Raw genomic sequence first — 27,608 nt, 5'->3', positions numbered from 1 at the left:
CAGTTTAAGGTAGAGGCTTTCTGGGCAAGCACCGGACAAAGTACTTACACGTCTGCTGTTACCTAAGACTAGGGTGGGGCCGACATGCCCCGCCGGGGTTCGAGGGCCCCCCTGCGGCAGGCTCTGCAGCCGGTGCCCAGGACTTGGGAGCGTCTCAGGGCGGGGCCGCGCCGCGCCGCTTCCGGGACCGCCCAGATTTACGCGCTTGCGCATTGCCCCGTTGCTTGCGGGGCTGGCGCGGGACATGGTGCTTTCCGAGCTGGCTGCGCGCCTCAACTGCGCCGAGTACAAGAACTGGGTTAAGGCGGGCCATTGCCTGCTGCTGCTGCGCGACTGCCTGCAGGGCTTCGTCGGCCGCGAAGTGCTGGCCTTCCACCGTGGCCTGCTCGCCGCCTCCCGCGGCCTGGATCCCCGCGTCACCTGCCTCACCGGCTCGCGGTGTATCCCGCGCGCCCGCCAGGTGAGCACCTGGCCCGGTACCTTGATCACAGCCCCCGGTCCCCATCCCCGTCCCGAGCGCAGTATCCGCGCCCTCCCTGGTGCGGGGCCGACTGCAACGCCCGGAGTTCAGATGCCCAGACGCCAACCCCTCCCTCCCGGCCCCTCCTCACCGCTACCCCCTATAGTTTCAGCCTCAGTGTCAGGTGTGCTCAGAGTGGAAACGGGAGATTTTGAAACATCACACCAACAGAAATGGAGATATCCACTGGGGAAACTGCCGGCCGGGCCTCTGGCCCGTGGACGCTTGGGAGGTGGCCAAGGTAAGCACCTGCGGTCGATAGGGTTGGAGGAGGTGACCCACCAGGTAGGAGTCACCTGGAGCCTGGGGCCTCATAAACAGATCCAGAGGGATTGGGTGTTTGATCTAGGGTCTAGTGTCTAGGTGGTTCAGGGCTGTTATTATCGGACCCAACCCAGCTTAGTGAAGTGCTTCTACCTCTCTGCTTCCGGAGGGCATTTGAGTTTGCTACGTAGGTTTGCTTGCAAAGCTATAGGAAAGACTTCAATAAGAGATTCTGGGACAAGATGTCGAGTGAGTATTATGAGCACAGGCGCAGACAGAGAAACCCGACAGGCGTTTTTGAGGGTAAGCTCCCTGAGTAGCTCATATTGGCTCTAGGGTACCATGAGGATGGCAAAGTAAGATAAGAGAAGTTAGGGCGAAAATGTAAAGGACTTTAAGTGCCCATCTAAGGAATAAAACTTTGGGGAGCCTGGGATGGGAGGATACTATTAGGCCTGTTTTCAGATTTTGGCAATGTAATTTACTAGCTGGGCCAATTGGGGAATTTTTTGCCTTTTTGTGTTTGCTGGAAGCCAGTTTGGGGGTGGGGAGTCAAAGTGGCCTCACACAAAGCAGCTTTTGCAGTCAGTCTTCCTGACATAAGCAGCAGGCACAGGCTTGGTGCCTGGGAAGCACAAATCCGAGTCACAGCTCAGCTGCTGTGGTGTGACATTGGTAGCCTCTGTTCCCTAACTTCAAAAATGAGGGAGTTGGGCTATATCTGTGTCCCCCAGTTTTTTGGCTCTTGTGGACCAGTAAACCCACCACATATGCACCCTCATCCCCATTTTTTTCAGAGCGGCATAGAATTGCCAACTTGTACTTTTACCTAGAAAAGAAAAAAAAACTTAAAACTCTACCATGGCTGTCACTCACCTGTTTGGTATCTGTTGCAGCTTTCATACTCTCAGAATCCTCTTGAAGCCCAGGCCACCTGTTTATGCCACTTTTCATTGCTGTCACCTGCAGACCTTCTAGCCTAACCCTGTGTTCATATTTCTCCAACCCCATCCTCCTGTTTTCTCCTTTCTCTGAACTTGCCTAGCCCAGCTCCAGCCCTGATGACAACATCATCTGCCTCTCCTCAGGGGAAGAATCTCCTCACAAGGGAGCTGACTGGTTTCACTTTTAGTTTTTTGTGTTTTGTTTTTTTTAACAAGCAACATATTTATTTGTTTATTTATCCCTTCTCCAGATCCCACCCTCCCCTTTGGCAACCATCAGCTTTTCTCTATATCTATAGGTCTGTTTCTATTTTTTGTTTATCCATTTGTTTTGTTTTTCTAGATTCCACATGTCAGTGAAACCATAAACCATACAGTATTTGTCTTTCTTTGTCTGACTTATTTCACTTAGCATAATACCCTCTGGGTCCATGTTGTCGCAAATGGCAAGAAGAACATAGAAATAATAATTCTAAAAGATATATGCACCCCTATGTCCACTGCAACATTATTAGTAATAGCCAAGGTATGGAAGCAACCTAGGTATCCATCAATAGATGAGTGGATAAAGAAGGTGTGTGTGTATACAGAGGATGCCAAAGAAATGTATACAAGTGGACACTTTGGTTGACGTTCAAGCAGTAGTTCACTGTAATCAGAAGTGTGGATGCTGATGGTAACCACTTTGAGCACCTCTTGTAATTACAGAAGTCAAATGTGACTTGTATTCATCTTTTGTTATTGGTATATATTGACTATTACAGTTTTTTCCTTTCTTAAAATGTGTATACATTTTTTGGCACCCTCTGTATGCATACATGAGGTGGGACAATTAAGTTCGCGAACTCATCCTAGAAAAAGTGCTACGTACCTCATTGCTGAATATCACTACGGTCACCTTCGAAGTACTCCCCTGGGGAAGCTATGCACCAACGCCAGCGCCTAGTCCACCCTTCAAAGCTATTTTGGAACTCTTTTTCTGGAATGGCCATCAGAGCTGTCATCGTATTACCCTTGATGTCCTGAATGTCATCAAAATGTCTTCCTTTCAGTATTTCCTTTATCTTCAGGTAAAGAAAGAAGTCATTGGGGGCCAGATCAGGTGAGTAGGGAGGGTGTTCCAGTATTGTTATTTGTTTACTGGCTAAAAACTCCCTCACAGACAGTGCCATGTGAGCTGGTGCATTGTCGTGATGCAAGAGCCATGAATTGTTGGTGAAAAGTTCTGGTCCTTTTTATGTAACTTTTTCATGCAGCCTTTTCAGCACTTCCAAATAGTAAACTTAGTTAATTGTTTGTCCAGTTGGCACAAATTCATCAAAAAAGGTTAGCAACATCGTTGCAACAAATTTGCGAACTTAATTGTCAAACCTCGTGTGTGTGTGTGTGTGTGTGTGTGTGTGTGTGTGTGTTTACATACACAGAGGGTGCCAAAAAATATACATACATACATACACACAGACACACAATGGAGTATTACTCAACAAGAAAAAAGAATGAAATCTTGTCACTTCCAGTTCTGGATCATGAGTCCCAGCACCACGTCTCTCTATAGGCGCCTGTTCCTGGAGAAGACTGTTGCTGCCTTTCCTTCACCAAGCTCCCATTCATGTTCCTCTGATGTAGGAATATTTTTCCTGTGAGTCCCCAAATGATGTAGGGGACTTTGGAGTGAGTGAGTGAGTGAGTGCCGGGATCATGTCTCGTGAGACCGAAGCGTGGGAACGGACCCAGGAGAGGCAAAGAGTTTTAAAAAGAGGATAGTTTATTGAAAGCAAAGGGTCAGAGCTCCCTAGCGGGAGGGGTTCCCGAATAGGGGTGCCCAATGACTGAGGCAAAAGCTCTTTTATATCTTCCCTTGCCTGCTTGGGGAAGGGGAGCTGTTTGAAGAAGGGAACTGTTTGAAGACGGGAACTGGCGCTTTCTAATGAAATTCGTCTACCAGGTTTGTTCTGCTCGCCCATCCTGAAGGAATTAGCAAAGTAACCCACTCTTACTATCAGATCTGCTCCGTTTGTCAGGCCAAAAGGAATTTTATGATTAACCTCAAGGCCTTGTTACATTTTGTCCTGGAGCGAGGAGTGATTTTAAAACCTGAAGTTTTAGGATATGGCTGTCTTTGTTTATTCCACCAGGGACCTCCCTGTCTACCGAGGGACATGCTAGCTCTCCTGTATCACCTCCACCGTCAATCCCAGCTGCTAACCTTGCTCATGCTTCCTGGAGTTGATGAATGCCCCCAGATACATGCTTCCTCATCTTTACCAGACCTACCAACCTACCTCCACGTGCACTGTCTTCTTCCTTCTGCTACAAAGGAGGAAGGGCATCTCCCCCCTTATCACCCTGTCCCTCCACTTGTGTGTTGGCACTTTTCCCCTCCCAGCTTATTCCCATCACCGTACAAATAGCTTTAATATTGCCTTGGTTTATTTAATTTTTTTAAAAAGAAAAGATTATAGTTATTAGATGACCTAGCAATTCTATTCCTAGGCATATATCCAATGAAATGAAAACAAACATCCACACAAAAACCTGTGCACTATTCACAGTAGCCAAAAGGTGGAAACAACACAAATGTCCATCAATCAATGAACAGAGAAGCAAAATGTAGCATATTCATACAATGGAATATTATTTGGCGGTAAAAAGGAGTGAAGTACTGATACATGCTACAATGTGGATGAACCTTGAAAACTTGGCTAAGTGAAAGAAGCCAGTCATATATTACATGATTCCGTTTTATATAAAATGTCCAGAATAGGCAAATACATAGAGACAAAAAGTAGACTAGTGGTTGCCGGGGGCAGAGAGGGGGGTGATAACTAATGGGGAGAGGGCTTCTTTTTGGAGTGATGAAAATGTTCTAAAATTGACTGGTGATGGTTGCACAACTGTGAATATACTAAAAACCACCGAACTGTACAGTTAAAAAAATTGTATTGTATAATTAACATATTAGTTCAGGAGTACAACATAATGATTCAATATTTGTATATATTGCAAAATTTTCACAAGTCTAGTTAACATCCATCACCACACGTTACCATTTTTTTTCTTGTGATGAGAACTTTTAAGATTTACTCTCTTAGCAACTTTTAAATATGCAATACAGTATTATTAACTATAGTCACCATGCTGTACATTACATCCCCAGGACTTAATTATTTTATAACTGGAAGTCTGTAGCTTTTGTCTCCCTTCACCCATTTCGCCACCCGGCCTCTGGCATCCATCAGTCTGTTCTGTGTATCTATGAGCTCAGTGTTTTGTTCTTTAGATTCCACATATAAGTGAGATCATATGGTATTTGTCTTTCTGTGACTTATTTCACTTAGCATAATGCCCTCAAGGTCCGTCCGTATTGTCACAAAGAACTGTACACTTTAGATGGGCAAATTGTATAGTATGTTAATTATATCTCAATAAAGCTGTTTTAAAAAAACACACGAATGAATACTTGGAAAAGAATATTTAAAAAGAAAGAAAAACTTCCCTTGATCTATTCCCTCCAGCTATCTCCTCATTTCTCTATCTGCCTCCTATATGCATACCCAGTAGAACTTCTCAAAAGGAGGGTTTTATGCCTATTCTCTTATCCTCGGTTCCCAGTGACTCTTCAACCCTCTCGACCTTGGCTTCCACCCTTGCCACTCCACTGCAGCTGTCTTGTCAGGGGCACATGTGACCTTTAGTTTTCTAGCCTCATCCTTCTTACCTCTCAGGCATTTGGCACTACTGGCCTCTCTTCTTGAAACACTGCTGGCTTTGTGACATCATTCTCTCCTGGGTTTCCTCCTACCTCCCTGGCCTCTCCTCAGCCTCTTTCTAGTGTTGGCCTTTCTCATGACTCTTCTGTCCACCTCTTTGGTGATATTGCCCAGGTCCATGGAGTTAAATACTACCACATGGCTCCCATATTTGTACCTCTGCCCTCTCCTCTGAGCACCAGACGCGCATCTCCCATTGCTTACATGACCCCTCCACTTTATTACCTCCTGGGCACTTTGTGATGACTTCTCAAGCAGGACTCTTCATCTCTGCGCGCCCCCCACCCCCCCCAAACCTGCTCCCGTGCCCCACCACCAACTGCCTACAATCATGCTTCATCTCTTTCCAAACTCTCACTACCTTCTTTGTACCTGCAAAATATCTCTGGAATCCTCCTCCTCTCCATCTCGGTGTTACAACTCTTGTCCTCTCCTGCCTGCCTTCCAGCTGCAGCCTCCCACCTTGCCTGCCTCTGCTGCTCTGGGTGGTTGTCCACACAGCAAGATGTGCAGTCTTCAAATGGGAATTAGATCCTTTTCTTCCCTTGCCTAAAACCCTTGTGTGGCTTCCTAATGTCCTTAAAAGAAACTCCAAACTTTTTTCCAGAGATAGTAAGGCCCAGCATGATCTGGCGCCCTGTTTATTTCTCCAACCTCACCTCCTACTAAATGCAGACAGCAGAGGGTAGTACGAGGCAATGACGTGTTTCCCACTTTGCGTTTACCACATGGAATATGGTGATATTCGGCACAATTTTAAGAAACAGCTTTCAGTGGCGAGGAGGCAGCGGAGCCTCCCTTAAAGGGAATAATTACTAGAATAAAACTTTAATGTGGAAGAGACACCTTTATATTGGTAAGAAAATGCCAGACAGGGCATACCGTACCTTGTAATGCAAAACTGCCTGGTGTTGCGGCAATTAAGGCCCCTCTAACTTTGGATTTTCCTCTCAGCAATAGCTGAAGTAAGGTAAATTTCTTCTTTTCTTCCTTTTCATTGAATTACCTTGCCTGTGATATGTTAGTTAACTTCTTTGTTAACTTTTATAGCATCCATAGTAGGCTTCTTACAGAGGGCTGGCATGTCAGTCAGTAGCTGTTAAGACCTGCTGGGACTGGCTACTGGGACCTTTTGATAGGGGGCATTCAGTGTATGTCAAATTCTCAGTTACGTGAGGCCCACATGTAGGGTTCCACCACCATCAGGAGATGGCCCTGACTCGCTGCGGTGTGTCGGCACCTACCGCAAGCCTTTTTTGGAAAGCTGTTCCAAAAAAGAAATACCAATGAAATGGTATTTCTACAAAATGTAGATAAATGTTATGCCCGCCCTCTTTGTACTCAGGTAATTACAATCAGCATTCATTCACTCACTATGCTGGGCAATGGCATTGTGTGGTAAGCAGCACTGTTAGGAGAGGTATCGTGGTTGCTTGCCTACTGAAATGTGTTTTCAATGGAACAGGTCTCTTTATTTCGAGTTCTCATTGCGAGTAATTTTTCATGTCGTTTTTTTCTAGTCCCTTGGCAGGAATGTACTCTTGAACTTAGCTTGGTAAAGTTGTTATCTTCAGGTGTTAACTTGGAAATATTTCAGGAAAGAAATATGCCCAAGCCTTGCTATAACACCATTTTTGGAGTCCGTGCCAGAAAATCCTACAAACAGCAAGATCATGCTAGAACGAGGCCCTTCTGATATATCTAGTGCCTCAAAGCCTGGGATCCCATCTGTAACTCCTATGGAGATTCTACTCACCTTGCACCATCGCCACGATAATTGCCAACATTTATGGCCTGTTAGCATGTGCCAGGCATTAAGCAAGTGCTTTGCATTAACTTATTTTCGCAACATCCTTCGAGGTAGATGAGGACAGTTACCCCCATTTACTGATGAGGGATCTGAGGATAAGTAACTTGCCCAAGGTGACACAGCTGGCGAGTGGCAGAGCTGAGATTTGAACCCAGCCCTGTCACACTCTAAAGCCTGATTCTTTATACTACCGCACTGAACTTTCTCAAGCCATTTTAGTGTCCACTTTGGAGTAACTATTATTTTAAAAGTTTAAATCTTTAACAACTCAGCCAGTGACACTTCAGCAAGGAAAAGATAAAAGGCGCTTTCTACCCATGCTTCCTGCTTCTATGCCATTAAGAAAGGACAGAGAACCAGTTATGTCAAGTGTCTAAGTGTCTCTGAGAGCAAAGGGACAGATAGAGCAACCCTTTAGTTATTGCCCTTGGCCGAGGCTTAGCTGTCACACCGTTCCCTGACTTGCATTTTGGATTCGTGAGTCTCCTAACTTGAAACCTCAGTAAGAGAATCGCAGTCATCTCTTGGGAAATAGGCAAGTAACATTGACCCCAGTAGCTCCTCAGTTTGGAGGAGACTCAGGTGCTCCTCGTGCCCCCCCTCCTTCAGGCCTTCATGCCCCGAGGACTGGCAGACAAAACAGGACCCGAGGAATGTGATGCGGTTGCTCTTTTAAGCCTCATCAACTCCTGTGATCACTTTGTGGTTGATCGAAAGAAAGTCACAGAGGTAAGAGCTGTCAGAATTCAAGCCATACACGGGGTCATTCACGTCGGTACTGTGAAGACCAGCCGGGAAACACCCTGTCATGCTAAAGCAGCGTGCAGATGTAGCACATGGTCTCTTACCAAAACGGTGGTGTGCAAAGAAAGTTAGACTTTGCTTCAAAGTTGGTGTCGCTCAGAGGCTACGGGGGCTCACATCCCATGCACCTTCTGTGATGTCCAAGACCCCTGTGCGAATGCAGTCAACAGACTGACCCTTCCGGTCTCCCTAATTGACGCTTCCTGACAACTTGCTATTGGACCATTCACCACTAAACTAGGTGAACCTCAAATTTCTCTTCCCTGTTCTGCCATAAACAGAAGCAAAGTAATTTTCTGTATTAAAAAATATATATGTATAGTAATATATATAAATATGTAATATATAAAAAATATATTATCTGTAATAAAAATGCATTATTCTGTCCATAGTATGCCAGCATTTGAGTCCTGCCCTTCTAAATCTCGTTGGCTAAACAGTTGCAAGACCTAGTTACATAGAACCGAAGAACATACAACACTACCGTGTTTCCCCAAAAATAAGACCTAACGGAAAATAAGCCCTAACATGATTTTTCAGGATGACATCCTCTGAACATAAGCCCTAATGCGTCTTTTGGAGCAAACAATATAAGACCCGGTCTTATTTTCGGGGAAACAAGGTAGTAGATAAACAAGGTGAAAATAGAGCGCTATGCTCATCAGATTTCCTCTGGGAGATTTAGACTTTATGTTTCACCAGAGAACAGCTCTGGCACATTTATTACTCTGAGCGTCATTGAAGAGAATGTATCTGAATGGATTATTTATAATATGTAGAGAAAATGCATGTGTGTTTTACTAGCATGCCAGCAGTTGAAGGTAGTAAGAATCCTCCGTGACATCAGCAGAAACAAAAACTATCACAGTACAAAGTTGACCCCTTTGATATCTTTTAATGAAGATGTGGAAGACATTACATGAATTAATTAATGTATGATTAAGCAGCACCATTCGTCTTAAATACAGGCAAAAGTTGTTTTTCTTTTCATCGTGGTTTCCACATCAACTCCCTTGGCCCAGCTTCCTGGAGCTCGAACAATATTTAAAAGATTTTTGCATTGTCCGCTTCAGCTCTTGCTCTTTGGCAGGTTGATTTTTAGTTAAGGGATTTGGGAAATTGTAAGAGATACTCAACCAGTTATAAGATTTCAATGGTTTAAGGGTAGTTGTCAGCTTGCTTGTATTTCTTAACCCGATGAATTTATTATTCATGTGGCAGGAGGTTGAACATCCTCCAGAGCCTTGATAGCACCGCCAGGCCACACGTGTGGTTTTTGTAATTAACAGAGCCTTTCTGCAACTTTTCTTTGGAATTGCAAAATCTCAGTTTATCCCACTGTTTGAAGCCTTTTATCTTTTTTGGGGGAGGGGTAATATTGGGGAACAGTGTGTTTTTCCAGGGCCCATCAGCTTCAAGTCAAGTAGTTGTTCAATCTAATTGTGGAGGACGCAGCTCACTGGCCCATGTGGGGATCGAACCGGCAACCCTATTGTTCAGAGCTCACGCTCTAACCAGCTGAGTCATCCAGCTGCCCCCCTTTTATCCTTTTTTTGGTCTTCCTGTAGGTGATTAAGTGCCGTAATGAGATCATGCACTCTTCAGAGATGAAGGTATCTTCTGTATGGCTTCGAGATTTCCAGAGGAAGATCCAAAATTTTCTGAATGAATTCAGGAGTATCCCAGAGATTGTGGCAGTGTACTCCACAATAGAACAGGTAAAAATTAAATTGAACAGTTCTGGCATAAAAAACTAAGGAAAAAAAGCTACCACCATACTTCATATAGAATTTGAGGTTTATTAGGTTTAAAGGAAATTTTCTAATGTAAATGGGGGAAAACACGTCGATGGGAAATCTAGAATTGTGCTGAGCTGAGAAGGTTTTCTGTGGTCACAGAATGCTATTAAAGTGGATCCAGTCAATGCTGTTTAATTATACATTCTTTGACTAATCCAGTGGAATGTCTCTTCCATTCAATCAGTTCGTATATTTGTTTGGAAATCCAACAGCTGTTGACATCGGACTGGGCTGTTCACATCCCCGAGGAGGATGAGCGAGATGGGTGTGAATATGAAGCAGGCGTTCACCTGAGTGTGAGCCAAGTAAATGAAATAGAAATGGAATTACTAAAGGAAAAACTTCAAGAGATGTATCTTCAAGCAAAAGAACAAGAGGTGTTGCCTGAAGAGGTAAAAAAAAAACAATGTATTGTGTCCTGAGTGAGAGAGCAAAACAAAGAAAGGTGCCAGGGAGGAAGAGGAGCTCGTTTTAACATACTGCCAGTTACGGTTCTGATTTATAAGTCAAATAATTTCCAGAAATGAATATTCTTTCAGCACAAATTAGTATTACCTTTAGACAAATATTTTCACTTAATCAGCAGACATTTGAGTGCCTAATATGTGCTGCAGAGTAGAACAACACGGTAAGGGCTATCACAGAATTCTAAACAAATGTTCTGGAGATTCTCTGCAAGTCAGGGGCGGGGGTTGGTGGTTACAAAAACAGGCTTTCCTGAGAAGGTGCTGTTGAGCTGGGAGTAACTGAATCAAATTGGTTTGGCAAATTGGCAAGAGAAGAAGTGTGTTCTCGGCAGAAGGGACAGCACCTGCCAAGGCATGAAAGAATAGCTTGGGCCTGGGCAGTGGCAAGGCGGGCAGAGGAGATATGGTCAGATGTGAGGTGGTCAGGTAGATTGAAGCCATATTTTGAAAGGTTTTCCAAGGGGTTTGGACCTTATTCCCAGAAAGCGGTAGAGAGCCAAGAGATGTTTTTAAGCAAGAAAGAGTAAATGAAATAGAGCAGATACAGCTTTTAGAAAGTTAACTCTTATGGCAATTGGAGGTTGGAGACCAACCAGGAGGCTCTTGCAGTCGTGAGGGTGAGAGAAAGAGGACAGAAACTAGAAGTGTGAAGGAGCCAGATTCAGGAGGCATTGCCTGGGCAGAACTGATGGCTCTTAATGACCGATTAGATTACTAGGAGCATGGCATGGGACTGGAAGGAGGTGGAGAAGGGGCGGGGGTTAAAGGATCAACAAGGTTTCTAGCTTAGGACATTGCTAATGATGGTTTTAAATCCTGATCGGAAGTACAGGAGAAAAGAATCCCCTTTGTTACATGCAAGGTATTAAAAAAAAAAAAAAGAAACAGTAAAATTGTACTCTAGTAAGTTTCCGAAATATTCCAGCACCTGCTGGATTAGAGTTCTAGATCACCAGGAGACCTTAGACAAATCATTTTACCTCTCTATTCCACCTTGTCTGAGGAAAGTAGTGTTGTTGGTTACCTCGTTAAACACAAAGAGGGTGTTTATGTAATATAAAGTGTGTACTTCATTCATTAAGCCATGCTCCTTATTGGTCCGTATGCCTCTGTTAACTGTTCTGACCTTGACCGAGACGCTTCATTCAGTTTGGTGAGCCCCTTTAGCACAGGGACTGGGTACCTCCGGTTTTGGGGTGTGCATACCCTGGCACACCATAGGTATTTAAAATGATGAATAAGGCTGTTTCCTAAATCCATGTGTTTCATCTTGCTTTATTTTAAAATGCTATTAGAGCCAGCCCCAATTCTCTTTCTGCTGCTGCTTTTACACTTGATCTTAACCAAAAGGCCGAGAAGCGATCTGCTGTTGCTTTTAGAAGCAGAGTTGAACAACAGAAGATAACCAGAGCATCGGGCTCACGGTCCCTGAGTCATCAGTAGTTCCCCCTTCTCTCTTGAGGGAGCTGCAGTTCTTTCCTGTTTGTGTAACAAAGAGCAAAATGCATCAGCAGCAACACACTCAAGCCAGGAGTCTGTGAGCTGTGAGCTGGAAAGGAACGTAGTAATCATCTTACATCCCCTGCTTTACACACAAGGCAACAACCCCACGGAGCAGGCACTGTCAGATGCCAGGCCATACAGCTGGGGTGTGAGAGCTGGCCAGGGGTCTCCCCACGCTTGCCCTGTGCCTTTCCACATGCCACACTGCGTCTTGTAGCACCAAGGAGCTGGCAGCTGTAAATTTCAAACCCTCGTTATCTCTGTTTTACAGAGAGGAAATTGGTGTTAATTGGCTTGTCCTGTGGGTCCCCAAATCTCTAGATAGAGTTGATCAGTTCTTGTTTTGCATGTTTTCTGTTCAGTAGACTATGGCATTTCTCTTGCTATTTCAATTGATCAAAATGTAAGTTTGGATTGATTGGTGTATTATCTCTAAGAAGTTGGAGGCTGGCTTTCTATGATGTGTGGAACTTGACCTTGTTTGAAAGTTGAGTGCCAGACATGGTTATCCATACTCTTTAGGTTTAGTCCCCAAAGTTAGAGGATTCAATAAACCAAATTTTAGTGACTCTAAAATGCCATCAATTATAAGACACACCATTCAGTCACTTCTAAGAAAGAAAAAAAATGCTGCCAATTTATTGTAAGATTATCAATGGTAAGATGCATTCTCATTTGAGATGATAAAACATGCATCTAGGAATCAAGAAATACAGTGATTATAACCACAGGACTTTTTTTGTGAATGTTTAACAAGACCTGTTTCTGGTGTTCGTTAAAACATAGGAGTATCGGTCGGTCAGATAGCTCAGTTGGTTAGAGCACGGTGCTCTTAACAACAAGATTGCCAGTTCGATCCCAGCATGGGCCACTGGGAGCTGCGCCCTCCACTAGATTGAAACAATTACTTGACTTGGAGCTGATGGGTCCTGGAAAAGCACACATAAATAAACAAAAGTTAAAGAAAAACAGTAGGAGTATGGTTGGGAAGCCAAGTTGAGAAAAAAATGGTTAATGGTGGTCATTTAGTGTGACGGGTCCCAAAAACACATCACAGAGCATGGGAGTACCAAGGAGCACAGAGCAGAGAGAGCTCATCATCTCCATTCTTTTAGATTTAGAAAACAGAAGATTTAATAGTCTTATTCATCATTGTAAATACCTTAACGATATCTAACATAAAAAGGGGCTCCCATGAAAATACACTATGCGTGTATAACTGTGATTATAAAATGCGTTCTGCTTCAGAGCCACGTGGGAGCAACAGCTGTTCAGGCCCCTCGGGACACATGTCGAGTGTGTCTCTCAAGAGCCCTGATACAGAATTTAGCTACGACCCAGGAGCCCTTCACTTGTTCCTGCCGGCCCTCCATGGTCTATTAGGACCTGGGAATTTAAAAATTCAGCTAAAGAGGGTGGCCGATTAGTTCAGTTGGTTAGAGCATGGTGCTAATGACAGCAAGGTTGCCGGTTTGATCCCCACATGGGCCACTGTGAGCTGCGCCCTCTTTAAAAATAATAATAATAATAAAATAAATAAATAAATGTTTTTTAAAAATTCAGCTAAAGAATGTTGAGTGCACTAAGTGGCTAAAAAAAACCTGTAAAGAATTTGGACATTCTTGGAAATCATTACTGATTTTGTAAACCTGGTGAGGGAACCACCTTCACAGAGATCCATGGGGAAGCTTGGAGAGAAGGGGCAGTGATAGAATGTACTCGAGGCAATCAGAGAAAGGATCAGAATGACACTTTATTTGTTATATTCCAGAAATATTTACTGAGAAAGTGTCTACTATGTTCCAGGCACAGTTCTAGAAACTTGGTGTGCCTCAGTGAGCAAAACAAAGATCCCTGTTGGGAGAGACAGATAGTAAACAGTCAACGTAATAAGTAAATGATGTGGTGCTTTAGAAGAAGTATTGTGTGGAGCGGAGTATGGGGGATCAGGAACGGCAGAGTGGGGACGAGTATCAGGTTTCAATAGGGTGCTCAGTGTGGCCTCATTTAGAAGGGGAGACTTAGCCACAGCTGGGAGGAGGTAAGGATTAGCCATGTGTATACCTGCAGCAAGAGCATTCAGGCAGAGGGAACAGCAAAAAGGAGAGCCGGGGTGGCTAGAGTGGGGTAAGGGAAAGTGTCATGCGGGAGACCCTGCGGGGTCTCTGCTCCCGCTCCCCATACAAGAACACAGGATATGGTGAGGCCAAAAAGGAACACCCACGGAGCCATAGGTAGGGGAGTCATACCACTACGGTCTCACTGGAGGCTGGGTTCACTGGACGTGCGACCTGCTGTCCGTTTTGTCTGCAACCCACCGACGACTCTCTTTCACTCTCCTCCACTCTCCTCGGCTCTCCTTCGTAGCCGCAGCAGTTATATTAGTGGCTAATGGCTCAATGGCTACAGCTGACGGCCAATCAGCCACAGCTGATGGCCATCTACTACCCGAGCCAGCACCCCTCCACGTGAGGCCGAGAGCCTGTAAACTACTTTCTGGGGCTCTGCCCCCACAGAAAGAATAGTGGGTGAGGAGGTGAGAGAGTGAAGGTGAAAGAGGCAGGTCATGTTGGGCCTTGTGAGCCAGTGGAAGGACCTAGGCTCTTGCTCCTGAGATGGGAGCTGGGGCAGAGTTCCCAGCAGCAGAATGACAAATGGAGCACATCAGCTGCTATGTTGAGGAAGCCAGGGAGGGGTGGGGGAGCAGTTAAAAGCAGGGAGACAGGTTAGGAGGCTGCTGCGGTTACCAGGTAAGAGAAATGATGGTCTAGACCAGTGTAGAGGTGGTGCGCAGATGGGAAGACGTGGCATGTGAGAGAAAGGGGTGTCAAAGACAAGCCCAAAAGTTTTGGCATAAGTGGCTGGAAGAGTGAGGTACTAAGCATCTTTTCCCTGTAACCATGCCTGGCACATGGTAGACTGACTCTCGCTAAACATTTGTGAAATAAATGTAGGAAGGAATGTACCAGACACAATGCTCAATGCTTTTAGTAGGTTATTTCCAATCCTCACAAGAATCCTAGGTGGGGTTGGTATCATCATCCTTTATTTGCACACATGGAAATAAGCTCAGAGAGGTCAAGTGTCTTGCCCAAAGTCACACAGCTAGTTAAATGACAAAGCAGGTCTTCACTATCTAAGCCTGTCTGACTAAGTTCCATAGTTTTTTTCACTTTTTCCAGCTCTATTTTCTCTTCCCCCTTTACATATAAACATGCATAAGCCTTCCCCATTCTTAATCATTGAAAAAAACTTGTTTTGACGTTTTCTCCCTTCTCTTCCGCCCCACAACCAAGCTAAAATAATTGCCCCTCTTAAGCAAATTTCAAGGGCAGAGAGGGTCAGGAGGTGATAGCACAAAGGATCACAGCTCCCAAGTCATTGAATGAGAAGGTCTCCAAACAGGGAAAGAGAGAACCCCACTTCATCTTGGGTCATATGTGTGGTATATCAGGTCACGGGCATCTGATGGGAAGTGCAGGAAGGAGCCTGGGGTGCATCTGGGGCACCAGGCACAGACAATAAGCACTAACGGTACAGTATCCACGGTTACTAATGTACGCTATGAATAATGTCATTGGTGTAACCTTCATTTCACGTGTTTATGGTTTCCAGATTTATTATTTAAAGCCCAGGTGTCTTTCGGGGCGCTGTAGCCTTGTTTCCAGCCGTGTAATAAATAGCTCCCGCTGAAGGGCACGTCCCCATCTACTTACTAACCTATCTGAAGACCTGCCTGGCCCTCCTGCTCCCTATTCATCATGGCCACAAGCCGCAGCCAGTCTTCCCTACTCCCTTCCATTCCTGGCAGCCATCATCCAGCATCTGGCTGTTTCATTCGCTGACATCACAATCACCTGAGTGCTTGCTTAGTTTCACCCTAGACCTACTGCCTCAGAATCAGTCTTAACGTTTAAGAACCACCTCTCAGCTAGGGGTAGGGTACTCCGTCACTTTTCTTCATTAGATTTAGATCATCTTGACTTAGTTTGGAGTTGGGGATTTTCCATTTGAAAAAATTCACCACACCCAAAAATGAGTAACTCTCATCTTTGTAATAAGCACAGTGACCAGTGAGGGTATCCTGGGATAAATCCAGTGAAAACAAAACATTTCCATGGTACAATTCTGAGAGTCCTTTTACTAGTTTAAATATCAGGAAGTACGTTACTAGTGGGAGTTTAAATTGGTACAACCTCTATAGATGGCAGTTTTGGCAAAATCTGTTAATAAATTAAAACAGAAAGCTATCAGAATTAAAACTGCATTTCACTTCTAGATACAGATCCTACAAATAGACTTGTCACTTATACAAAATAACACATGTACCAGGTTAGTTACTGTAGCATTATTGGTCTCAACAGAAGGTTTGAAATAATATGTTAAAATGTGAAACATCCATAACTGAAATATTGTTCAGCCATTAAAAAATATAAGGAGGCCACTCTTTATAATCTGATGTAGAAAAGATCAGTTGAAGATCAGTGTCTAGTATGCTGCCATTTGTATTTTTTAGAATGTGTATATAGTATATACCTATGCTCACATGGAAATGCATAGAATATCTCTGGAAGAAACACAAGAAATTTCATTGTGGTCACCTGTGAGCGGAGGAGATAGGTGACTGAGGACAGGGTTTGGAAGAAGACCCACTTTTTACCTTGTACCCTTGTGCTCATTTTGAAGTTTTTACCTGTACATATATTACTATTAAATATACCAGGGGTGCCAAAAAAATGTATACAAATGGACACTTTGGTCCACATTGCCCAAGCAGTAGTTCACCGTAATCAAAAGTGTCTAGATGCTGATGGTAACCACTTTGAGCACCTCTTGTAATTGCAGAAGTCAAACGGGACTTGTATTCATCTTTTGTTGTCGGTATATATTGAGTATTACAATTGTAATACAGTTTTCCTTTCTTAAAATGTGTACATTTTTTGGCACCCTCTGTATATACACAGATACATGTACATCCATATGGATAACCATACACAATATACATATCCATATGAATGTATATGTACATATATATTTAATACATGTACAGGTACAAAATGAAAGTGTTTCATTTTATTTTGATATATACATACATACATATTTATGTATGTGTGTGTATGTGTATATGTGTATACATATACTGATGGTCCCCAACTTACGATTTTTCGACTTTACGATGGTGTGAAACAGTGCATTCAGTAAAAACCATACTTTTAATTTTGATCTTTTCCCGGCCAGCGATACGCAGTACTATACTCTCTGGTGATGCTGGGCAGTGGAAGCGAGATGATTTTGCCCAACTGGAGGCTAATGTAGGTGTTCTGAGCATGTTTGAGGTAGCCTAGGCTAAGCTATCATGTTCTGTAGGTTAGGTGTACTAAATGCATTTTTGTCTTAGGATATTTTCAACTTATGATGGGATTATTGGGATATAACGCCATTGAAAGTCGATGATTGTGTGTGTGTGTGTGTGTGTGTGTGTCCCTTTCATACAAATGCAGGAAGTTTTAAAGCAAAAAAATTTGAGGAGGCGAGCAAACACCCCCTTGTGCAGCCCAGAACCAGCTCTCCTAGGTCTTGTTTTGTTTGAGTAAAGGATGCTTTGTTTTAAAGGGTTTGTTTGGTTTTGTTTTTCACACCTTAACGTGTTTGTGGACGGGTGCCTGTAGCCAGGGTTTCTGTCTCTTGGTGGACACGTGAGCAGGAGCCAGTCTTGGAGCTAGTAAGTTTTCATCTGAATTACAACTCTGCTATAGAATGATCTGAACTGTACATCGTATGGTTTCTTCCTGCAGATCTCAAATCAACTGGCAGTGGTAAAAGAATTTCTAAGAAAAAACAAGGATCTTAGAACTGGTCTTACAGAAGATATGCAGAAGCTAGACAGCCTCCATCTGCAGCATCAAAAACTGGAGTCAAAGGAACCGGAGGCACAGACACCTGAAGGGAAGGCCTGAGGTGAATTTCAGTATTTGATGTTAAATAAGGACAGAATAGCCTCATTTCTTTGATGTCTGTTCTCTTATGTAAGGTCACACTGAACACACAACCTAGTCTCATCTGAAGTTTTCCTATGTCCTTATTATTTGAGAGAAAAGACACTAGGCTTTGTGCTCTTTCTGATCGATGGTTCTCACATCTGTGAAGTAATTCAACATAAACTCCCTGTCAGCTTTGTTTAACCAAATATACCTGAAGTCATTGGTCTAGTCTTAAGTGCATCAACTTTATAACATAATCAAAAAGCATGTCAGCCCCAAAGTGATGCTGATGATGCCTAGCTCTTAGCTGTGGCATTAATAGCAACTTGTTAATTTCCATGAGAAAAACTTGTTAAAATAACTGTCTTCAGTATTTTACCCTTGTTTTCCTCAAATAAAATTAAATATTTTCTTTTAGGTTGCCCTTTGACAAAAATCAGGCATGTTCCATGAAAGTCAGCGTGGCTGCCATCTTAGCCATCCTTTTCTGTACAAAAGGAAAAACTTACAGAGTACTCTATCCAACCAAAAAGGAATTTTTGTTGTCTTTTCCTGGAGTTTCTTTTGACTCTTTGGGAATTTTATATATCTATATCTATCTATATCTATCTATATCTATCTATATCTATCTATATCTATATCTATATCTATATTCAGAAGCTTGGTGCTATGTGACCTATACTGACCAAAAAATGTTAGGTACTCTTGTGCCAAACTTTGCTATCACCCAGGGGTTTTATGTGTGTGTGTTTTATTTTGGTTTTGTAAAGGTGAAATTCGGTAAATCAATAACACAGTTAGATTTAGCTAGTTTGCTATTTGACTCACCACATAGCTCGTTGTCTAGCCACCTGTAATTAAACCTAGCTAGTTTGCAGTGATATTCAGCTATTTTCTCTTGTTTCTCCCCTCACTGCTTAACTACAGAACTGTGTTTTGTTTCCTTTCTCAAGGTTACCCATACCTCGTTAATCCATTTAATTAACAAAATCCTAATCTGTAAAGGGCAATTTCTTGATCTTCAGGTGCCTAGACACTGGAATACACATAAAGCCTCAGGCCACGGTGGCTGCATGTGAGAGTCTGGAGTCCAGAGATAACATTATCTTAAAACAGACCAGACCCCAGGAAGCAATGTCAGTTCTCGAACCTGCCTGACCGACTCCCCCTTTCCTGTGTTCTTTTTCTTGTGTACCTACATAGGAACGGGGAGATGGCCTTTGGACAGGAGTCTGCCATCCTCCCTGATGCCAGCATTCTGAATAAACCTGCTTTTCTTTCCACCAACCTTGTCTGTCGATTTTTTAACTTTCTCAAGTGGCAGGCGGACTTAGCATGGCATCAGTTTGTTTTGTTTGTTTTGTTTTGTTGCTATTTAAAATGTTGAGATTCTTTTCTGGTCCTAAAGTTTAGCTGCTTGACATAGTCAAGGCTATGTTGGGCCAGCCCTGTGTGAAGGGTTATGCAGAGTTCTCTGCCCACTGGCAGACATTCCTGCCCGCCCGCCCCCATTTTCCTGAAAGTCTCATTCATGAACATGCCCAATGTTAAGACAGGATTGTAATGATGGCACTAAATCTTCTATCTTGAGATTCGGATCTCTGGTATAATTTGAATTAACAAGTGTAATTTAGCTTGGGACTTTTTGAAAACTTTCTTTTCTTTATTCTGCTTCCTATACATTTACTATGCAGACCAGTTTTAATGTTTCTATTTACTTCGGCCCAGTGCTGGCCCTGTGACTTGGGAGAGGTTTTGCATATGTATGGGATCCGCTCTGGGCTCCAACTTAAATCTACATAACGTATGCAAAGGTTGTGATAAACAGCTTAACTGCACCTTCCGCCACCGCAACGGACAAAGCCGAACTCAATAGAAAATTCCACTGCCCGCCTAAGCAATTTACATCCTGGTCAGAAAATATAAAACTTGAGACCAAACACTCAACGCAGTAGTTTCCAGCACACTCTGCCCTGCCGACCTTCCTCTTACTTTAATAAATCTTCCTTCCGTATTTCTAACTGACTCGTGAATGTTTTCACGACCCGCTAGCTAGCGAGCAGCCACAACATCCAAGGGGCAAGCTGTGATGTAAAAGTGGCGATATAAATCCCTTTTTGAAAGAAGGGAAGAAAAAAAAATTGCCTGAAAGGGTATTTTCTAGCCGTTTCCAATTAGGACAACTATTACTACTATTTCTGGAGGGGGCCCAGGCAGTAGGACAAGGAGGAAGCCCAGGCTCGTCACTGAGGGGCTGAAGCACAGTGACTTGATCACCAAAAAGGGGTGGAGGGCCCAGACCAACATCACAAACAGGGGTCTTGGGGAAAGCTCCATGGTTGCTGGCTTTTTCGTGGCACTTAGGAAAAGTAAACTCCAGTGGCAGTCACAGCCTTTTCTGTTTGTTAGCTCCCAAGTGCCAAGCACAGGGCCTGGACCATGTGTGCTCAATGAATATTTGTTGACTGAAGTTCAACTGATAGCTTAGAATATTCATATATATGTAAATATTAGTTATACTGTTAACTAAGCCTGGTCCTTCATGAGGCGATTTAAGAATGAAATTTCAACATTCTTACAGAAATTCAAAGATATTTTCTCTCAACAGATTCACAAATTCATTCATACTCCTATTCCTTTTACCCAAAAAGTCATCATCCATTTCTGACTTTGTCCTGTTTATTTCCTGAACTGTGAAACCACTGTCACATGGTATGCAGTGGTATTTAACTGGACCTTTGGGGACAGAATTGGACCTTCAGGGACAGAATTGCCAAGTGGCCTCTGGACCTTCAGGGACAGAATTGCCACGTTCCCCGCTGCCTGGAGGACGCTGCCTGAACGACTTGCCCAAGTGAAGCTGTTACCAGAGAGTGGGCCCTTCTCAGCGCGATGTCCAGGTTCTTGGCATCTTGAGCAAAGAATTGAACAAGACACGGAAATAAAGTGGTGAAAGAGTAGATTATTAGAAGAGATAGTACACTCCAAAGAAATAGGAAAGGACCCGAGCAGTAGAGAATGGCTCAAGGGCTCATTATTAAAAGAAAAACTACACTCCAAAGGGTTTGGAGCAGGCCCCTAGCAAAGGCAAAGCTCAGGAGAGATGCTGACTGGCGAGGACTTGGAGTTTTCATCCCTTTTTTCTCTAGAATGGGCTGTTCCTTTCCGGGAGTGGGACCACTTGATTGACACCTGTGATTGACAAGAGGCCACTACCTCATCTTTTCAAACTGCGCATGTTCCTTCCCAGAATTCAGTCTGTTATACTGACATTAATGAATTTCCAGGCATATGCATGATATTATAATGATGGTACAATGAGGCCCAGGTGAAATGAAGGTTGTTGTGGCCTTTACTGTGCAGGTGTGAGTGGCCGGTTTAATCTAGTTGGGTATTTTGTACCCATTTGTTTCTTCATAGAGGTAGATAATTATAGTGAGAAGGGGAAGTTTTGGGCGGAGAGGGGAGGTCTTTGGGTGGTCGCATTCTGTGGGTTGTGCAGGAATGCAGAGACCCGATGCCTATCTCTAATTGCCTGCCTCGTTTTCCCCTGAGAGACAGGATCCCCATAAAATCTCTATGGGAAGTTGAGGGACAGGGGGTCTTTTCTTCTGTATCTGCTTCCTGCTGGACAGGGGCGTAGAGCTATCCTTACCTATTGGGGAATTCACGGAACTCTTGCCCTGTCTTATCTCAGATGAGAGGAAGGGGGTCTCAAGACCCGCCTGGAAGACCGAGATCTGCTTGGAAGGCCGTGTTGGCTTCTTTGGTTGGAGGTAATCTTGCTGGGGTATTGGTATCACTGTATCCCCAAGGCCCATAAATAAGGAAAAATAGATTTTGGTTAAACAGTTAAAAGTGTTGGCCCAAGAAGCAGAACCCAAAGCCATCAATGCAAGGTGGCTGTGGGATAGAAATTCTGTTCAGCTTCGTGGAGCCTGTGGTCTTCTCTGGTTAATCCGGTCATTCAGGTGGCAGTGCTCACCCAGGAGCTGGGCCTGGAATGGCCTTGAGCATGGGGTAGGGGACTTCCTATGATTCAGGCTAGGAACAGTCTTCTGTTTAATATTAAAAAGCTGATTTGAAAGGTGATTAAGACCAGGAACTAAGGAGCTAAGAAACTAGAGGAAAGGAGACTTAAGGAAAGGGAAACTTAAAATCCCTAAAAGAAAACTGAAAGGTTTTTCATTCTATTCGATTTGCTTCCTCAGCTGCCTATCAAGGATGTGATCTGCAGTGAATGGGCCAAGGGTGAGGTTATCTTCAGTATATTTTTTACATTAAAAGGCGTTTAATGTCATTTTGTAAAACCTGGATGAATGCAGATGTGCCTGTAACTTCCTGCTTTAATTGTTCCCATTACTGTGTGATTTTTAATCATAAATTTTCTTTCTCTCTTCATTTTATAGTCAATGCCTTCGGACAACTTCAATAGTAAAATAAGAATTTTCATTCATCTTGTAACTCCCCCCAAAGAAACTTAGTATTTCCTAGCTTTTAGATATACAACACTTGGCATCAAATTAAATTTGATTCACTAACCAATTTAAGACCTGATTTCCAACCTTAGAAACTTAGGGTTATGAACCCTTTCATTTCATAGTTCTAGTATCTAGTTAGCTTTTCCTTTATCCAACAAACATTTATCAAGTGTCAACCACGTGTCAGGCACTGTGAGGATTTTTAAGGTATGGATGATGGTCTATGAGCTTTCATCTTCCTGGATTTAATGTCTGCTCTGATAAATTAAAGATATTGTTCAGAAAACATTATGATGGCAGCATTTAATTACATTGAAATTGAAACAAAGAAAGGAAGCATTTACAGAGACAGCTTAAAAGCAAATGTGGCATGTACAGGGACATCAACCTGTGGGCCTCTCTTCTCCAGATCTGTGCATATGAGCACAGGGTGTGCACAAAAGGGTATTCTCGGCAGCATTGGCAGCCAGCCATCAAGAGAGTACTGGTTAAATAAATTACAGAGTATTATGCAACTGGTAAAGAGAATGAGGAAATGCTGCATTGCAGTAATGTGGAATAATCTCTAAGACATATTACATAGAAAAGCAGAATGTTTAACAATGCATAGCATGCTGTAAAATTATTTGTATTTTCAAATAACAGGTCTGGAAAGTTGTGTGTTTTTCCCAAGATTTTTTGCTGTGTTACCTGTGAAAGGAATTGGGGTTGAGGGGAGTGGTTAGAAGAAATTTGGCTGTTCTATTATATTTCGTATACTCCCATATGAAGTTTTTACAACAAACGTGCACTTGTGTATTTTGAAATTTTTTATTTAAAATTTTTAATTTCAAAAGAGACATGAACAATATAAATTCAAGATGCCAGAGTTTGTGTCACATTTCCTGGACTATGTCATAGCCTCCATTTTTCTGGAGGTCAGTCCACCTCCTGGGGCATTTGTGAGTTGTCCCAGTCAGAAGCAGCCTGGGGAGTTGTTTCCTTTCCGCAGGAGGCTTTGTTTCATCTTGGAGTGCCTTGTTTTCATCCAGCGACGTGATTTGCTCTCGGCCTCTCTCCCTGAGACACAATACGTGGTTCATAGTTTTGAAAGAATTAGAGGAGAAAAATGGTTTTAGCACTGTGGTTGCAAAGATAAGGCAGTTCTTAGGATTTTAGCTTGTGCTTTGCCAGGGAGCCCAGAGGACCTAAGGAGGAAGTCATTACTTATTAAACTCAGCATAAAACACAAATTCTGGGAAATAAAAAAAGTGTGTCAGTAATGAAAACTTTTGGAAAAATAACTCTGCCAATTCAGAAAATGTTACTGTCTTCATAAAGTAGTGGTAGAGACCTGTAGACAGTTTAAGTTAAATTACAACGGCCAGAAAGGATTGTTTGAGAGTGTGGGGAGATTATGAAATGATTGTTAATGATTTGAAAGATTCGTTTTTATTAAAGTATTAATCACTTATGTGGCTTTAAGCACGAATATCCTAGGCAACAAAAGTTTCTCTCTCTTAATAGTTGGGTGGGCATACTATGAATTAGATCCTGTAAGTAGAGCATTGCATTAGAGTAGAGGTGTTGTCATCTTTTGGATAAATTATAAATGTTGAGTGACAGGAAATTATCAGCAGAGAGTACCTCCTTTCCCCTTAACAGGTTAATTAGAAACCTACCTGTTCTGAAATGTCTTCAACAGACAGTGGTCTTTTTTTGAAATATAATACTCAAATTGCAAAATACATTTTGTAAGACAAATCTAAACATATATTAATTTCTACTCATGGTAAAGGGGAAAATTCTTCAAAGTTTTAATAAAAATCTTGATATAAGGTTATGATTCATTTCAGAACTTTAAGAACAGCTTTTTGTTACTGCATTATAGTCTGAATTATCTAAAATATTAGGAGCTGCCACTAACAGACTTCTTTCCTGCTTTTCAAACCTATGTTCTATATATAATATATGCATGTTAGTAATGACCACAAAACTGCAAATTGAGCATTTTGTGACATCTTTTTGGGAAGGTGGCAGTGAACTTACGTGCTTTATTACTTTCTACTGAGTTTCAGAAAGGCATGAGAATTTTTATTTCAGAACCATGCATGGTTAGCCAGCCTACAAAATGGCCCCCAATGATATCTGCTTCCTGGTATTCTACCCTTTTATTGATCTCCTACAGTGCACTGATCTTCTACAGGGTTGGTTCATGTGACCAATAGAACACAACTGAAGTGATGGTATGTCACTTTCCATATTAAGCTATAAAAGACTATGGCTTCCATCTTGGGCTTTTGCTCTCTTGGAACACCTGCTGAGGGTGGGAGGGGAGCGTATTGTGAACAGCCCTAATGGACCACATGACAAGGAACTTGAGCTTCCTTCAAACAGTTTGGAACTGGATTCTCTAGCCCCAGGCAAGTCTTCAGAGACTGCAAGCACCAGTGAACAGCTGAGAGACCCTGAGCCAGCAGCACCCAGCAAAGCCACTCTAATTCCTAACCCTCAGAAATTGTGATAATAAGTATCAGTCGTTTTAAGCTAAGTTTTGGGGCGATTGGTCACACAGCAATAGATAACTAATACACTATAGTTTTCCAGTTTGTTTTTTTACCCTGTATGTAGAATGTAAAATGCAGAAACTGCCTACAAAGAGGACTTCTGCTTCGATGCCACAGAAGATAAAGGGGAATCTTCCAGAATTCCACTAATGTGCCTGTTTTATCCAAGGCCTGATAATTTCAGAACCTTTCAGATGGTTGTTTTTCAATTTGTTCACATTTTAAATCTTTAACAAAAGCAGGGTTTAAACAGTCTTAAACATATACATTGGGATTCCCCAGTAGACTACTTTGGAACTTCCTGTATCCTCCAGAGGCAGGGGGAGATTTTCCATTAAAGCCTACAGGGTAGTCTCTGCTGCAGAATGGCCTCACATCCACAGCCCCACCCTTCTGTTTTCCCTCCTCCCCTGCTCCCTGGTTTAAGAAAACTCCACAGCACTTATGAAATTCCTAGCGGGTACTCTGGGCTAATACTGTTGACTACTAACCCTCACCCAACCTTTGCTACTATTCAACACAGGTCGATAGGTTAACCAATTTGACAAACTGTCATTCCCCTCATTTTTAGGTGTGAGGAAAAGAGGAAAGGATTATGATTTTGTCATTTTTATTTTCTATTTATCTAGTGTCCAGGGTTGACAGCAGCTGACCTCAGAGTTGTTTATCCTGTTTCCATGGAAGATTCTATCATTGTTCTTGGTCACCAAGAGATTCTAGGTTATCTAAATAAGTACTCCTTAAAAGTCTAAACTAGATTTCACTGAGTTCATTTAAACTCACAAGTATTTCCATCAGTAGAAATAGCCCCTGTACTTTTTTTTGGTGTAAAGAGATTTGTGGCTCTACCAAGTTTTAAAAGGCATGTGTGCTAAGCATCTTTATTTGGCCTAAGACACCCAAAACCTGTTCCCAAGAGAGCTTTTAAGAAAAAACAAACAATGAGCTAGATAATTTGAAGTGTCTTTCTTCAAACAGCCTTCCTCTATGTAAAACTAACCCTTGAGTTGCATGTCCCATGAACAGGAAGACCAACCAATGTACCCTCAGCTTCTACAAAACATTTATTTCCAGGTCAAGAAAGAGGCCAGCACTCGGTTTCAGTTCAGTGCTACATTCTATTTATTAACCAAACTGCAGGTTTACATTAGATTTGCACTGTTTTAGAGTCAAAACCAAATGTTTCATTGGTCTCTTCTTTAGGAAGAACAATAGTTCAGTGCTTGCAAGCTGCAAAAATTCGATGACCCTCCCAGTCATGAAGAAATTCGTTTTGAGGACGGAGGATTGGGGCTGGTGGCTACCTAGTTGGAGCAGACAGCCTCAAAGTCGCAGACTGTAGTGCAGGTGTCAGTGGTGGTGGTGGTGGTGGTGGCGGCATCGGTGGCAACGGTGGCGGCACCGGTAGTGACGGTGGCAGCGTTGGTGGCAGCAGCAGTAGCCTGGGCAGCGCCGCCACCATAGTAGTAGGTTAGGTAGCGGGTCGCCTGCACACTCTGCACCACCACGTTGGTGCCATGGCACACCATCAGAAGCAAGTTTCGAGGCTGTACGCGATAAGCGAAGCGCATGAAGGCCATCGAGTATAAGATGAGCGCTGTAGTCATGCGGCCGCTGATGACCTCCGGCGACGCCTTCATATCATTAACGGCGGCTAGTGGTAGGCCCCAGTTGGCCACAGGACCCCAAAAGTGTGTGCTGGTTATATAATCCCGGAACTCCTTGGTCTTCATGTAGTCCCTTGCCTTCCGCCATAGTGCTGACATCGCTGCCCTGATCACTGAACCGCGCGAGTGCCAACGGTTCAGTCAGCTCACAGTGAACAGCCAGCTCACAATGAGGGGGCGTGGAGACCCGGAGCCGCAGCCTATCAGGACGCAGCGTTTGCCCACGGCCTCGCGCCTTCGCATGACTGCCGTAAAGTGCGCCAAACAGCAAGTGCCGCTGTCGTTTGTGTGCCTTTGGGGGCGGAAACGTGGCCTTGCCTTCGTGCCGTCACGTGACTGCCGTAAAGTGCATCGGTCAGCTTGCACCGCTCTAGTGCGTGCCGTTGGGGGCTCCAGGGCAGCCTCGTCCTGCCGCCTTCCTTCGTGTGAGTACCTGAAGTATGTAGCGTGTGCATGCGTGTGTGTGCGTGTGTCTGTGTGTGAGCCCCCTCTAGCAAAGGTGGAATCATAGCCTCATCCTTCGCTCCCATCGTGCTGCAGCCACCTTAAAGTTCTCAGGGCTCCACATGCCACCCAGGACTGTGAGTCTGGCTGCCTGCTTCTCCTCAGCTACACAGAGGAAAACTGCTTGTTCTGTCCAGTCTGTGGACAGTGTTGACTAGATGTTGATACAAAATTCTTTAACCAGGTAAAGAATTTTAATCCTTACACAATTTGCCAGTGCGTTACTTGTAGACATAGTGGCGTTTCACCCTTAAATATTCCAGCATCTGGCTCTTAACAAGGACATTCTCTTAACCACAATATAACAATCCACTCAGATACTTAATATTTAATACAGTACTGTTATCTAATGTGCAGAGTTCAGTTTTATGGCTTCTTTTTTTTCTCTCGTTAGAGAAATTCAGGATCCAACCAAGAGAAATGACTCTGGGTGGTGAACACACAATGGGATTTATAGATGATGTAACACAGAATTGTACACCTGAAATCTATGTAACTTTACTAACAATTGTCACCCCAATAAATTAAAAAAAAAAAATTCCCCTTAC

General features: G+C 43.2%; 2 protein-coding genes across 4 annotated transcripts; one reads left to right on the top strand and one right to left on the bottom strand.

Moving 5' to 3' along the window:
* Positions 1 to 195: 195 nt before the first annotated feature.
* CXHXorf38 (chromosome X CXorf38 homolog) lies at positions 196 to 26,779 on the top strand. 3 transcript variants are annotated; one of them, XM_019747850.2, is made up of 7 exons: positions 196 to 460; positions 627 to 761; positions 7,918 to 8,037; positions 9,681 to 9,830; positions 10,124 to 10,303; positions 17,677 to 17,839; positions 18,888 to 19,145. In XM_019747850.2, exons 1-6 carry the CDS (start codon positions 245 to 247, stop codon positions 17,836 to 17,838), a joined length of 963 nt encoding a protein of 320 aa, XP_019603409.1. In that variant the 5' UTR covers positions 196 to 244; the 3' UTR covers position 17,839; positions 18,888 to 19,145. The 3 variants fall into 3 exon arrangements, with proteins under 3 accessions (XP_019603409.1, XP_019603411.1, XP_074179971.1); XM_074323870.1 differs by lacking the exon at positions 18,888 to 19,145 and adding an exon at positions 26,647 to 26,779 and having other exon boundaries at positions 197 to 460; XM_019747852.2 differs by lacking the exon at positions 7,918 to 8,037.
* On the bottom strand, positions 26,177 to 26,655 carry MPC1L (mitochondrial pyruvate carrier 1 like). The gene has a single exon (XM_074323871.1). It carries the CDS (start codon positions 26,653 to 26,655, stop codon positions 26,194 to 26,196), a length of 462 nt encoding a protein of 153 aa, XP_074179972.1. The 3' UTR covers positions 26,177 to 26,193.
* Positions 26,780 to 27,608: the final 829 nt, after the last annotated feature.

Source organism: Rhinolophus sinicus, chromosome X (assembly GCF_036562045.2).
Source record: "Rhinolophus sinicus isolate RSC01 chromosome X, ASM3656204v1, whole genome shotgun sequence".
Lineage (NCBI taxonomy): Eukaryota > Metazoa > Chordata > Mammalia > Chiroptera > Rhinolophidae > Rhinolophus > Rhinolophus sinicus.
The sequence above is the reverse complement of the archived record's forward strand: the minus strand, read 5'-3'. Positions and strand labels throughout refer to the sequence as shown.

What these genes read in the sequence shown, in the direction of transcription:
- CXHXorf38 (XM_074323870.1), top strand. Translation starts at nt 245, where the DNA reads ATGGTGCTTTCCGAGCTGGCTGCGCGCCTCAACTGCGCCGAGTACAAG. An exon ending in GTATCCCGCGCGCCCGCCAG is followed by an intron (nt 461 to 626) that starts GTGAGCACCTGG and finishes TACCCCCTATAG; the next exon opens with TTTCAGCCTCAGTGTCAGGT. An exon ending in ATCGAAAGAAAGTCACAGAG is followed by an intron (nt 8,038 to 9,680) that starts GTAAGAGCTGTC and finishes GTCTTCCTGTAG; the next exon opens with GTGATTAAGTGCCGTAATGA.
- MPC1L (XM_074323871.1), bottom strand. Translation starts at nt 26,655, where the DNA reads ATGTCAGCACTATGGCGGAAGGCAAGGGACTACATGAAGACCAAGGAG.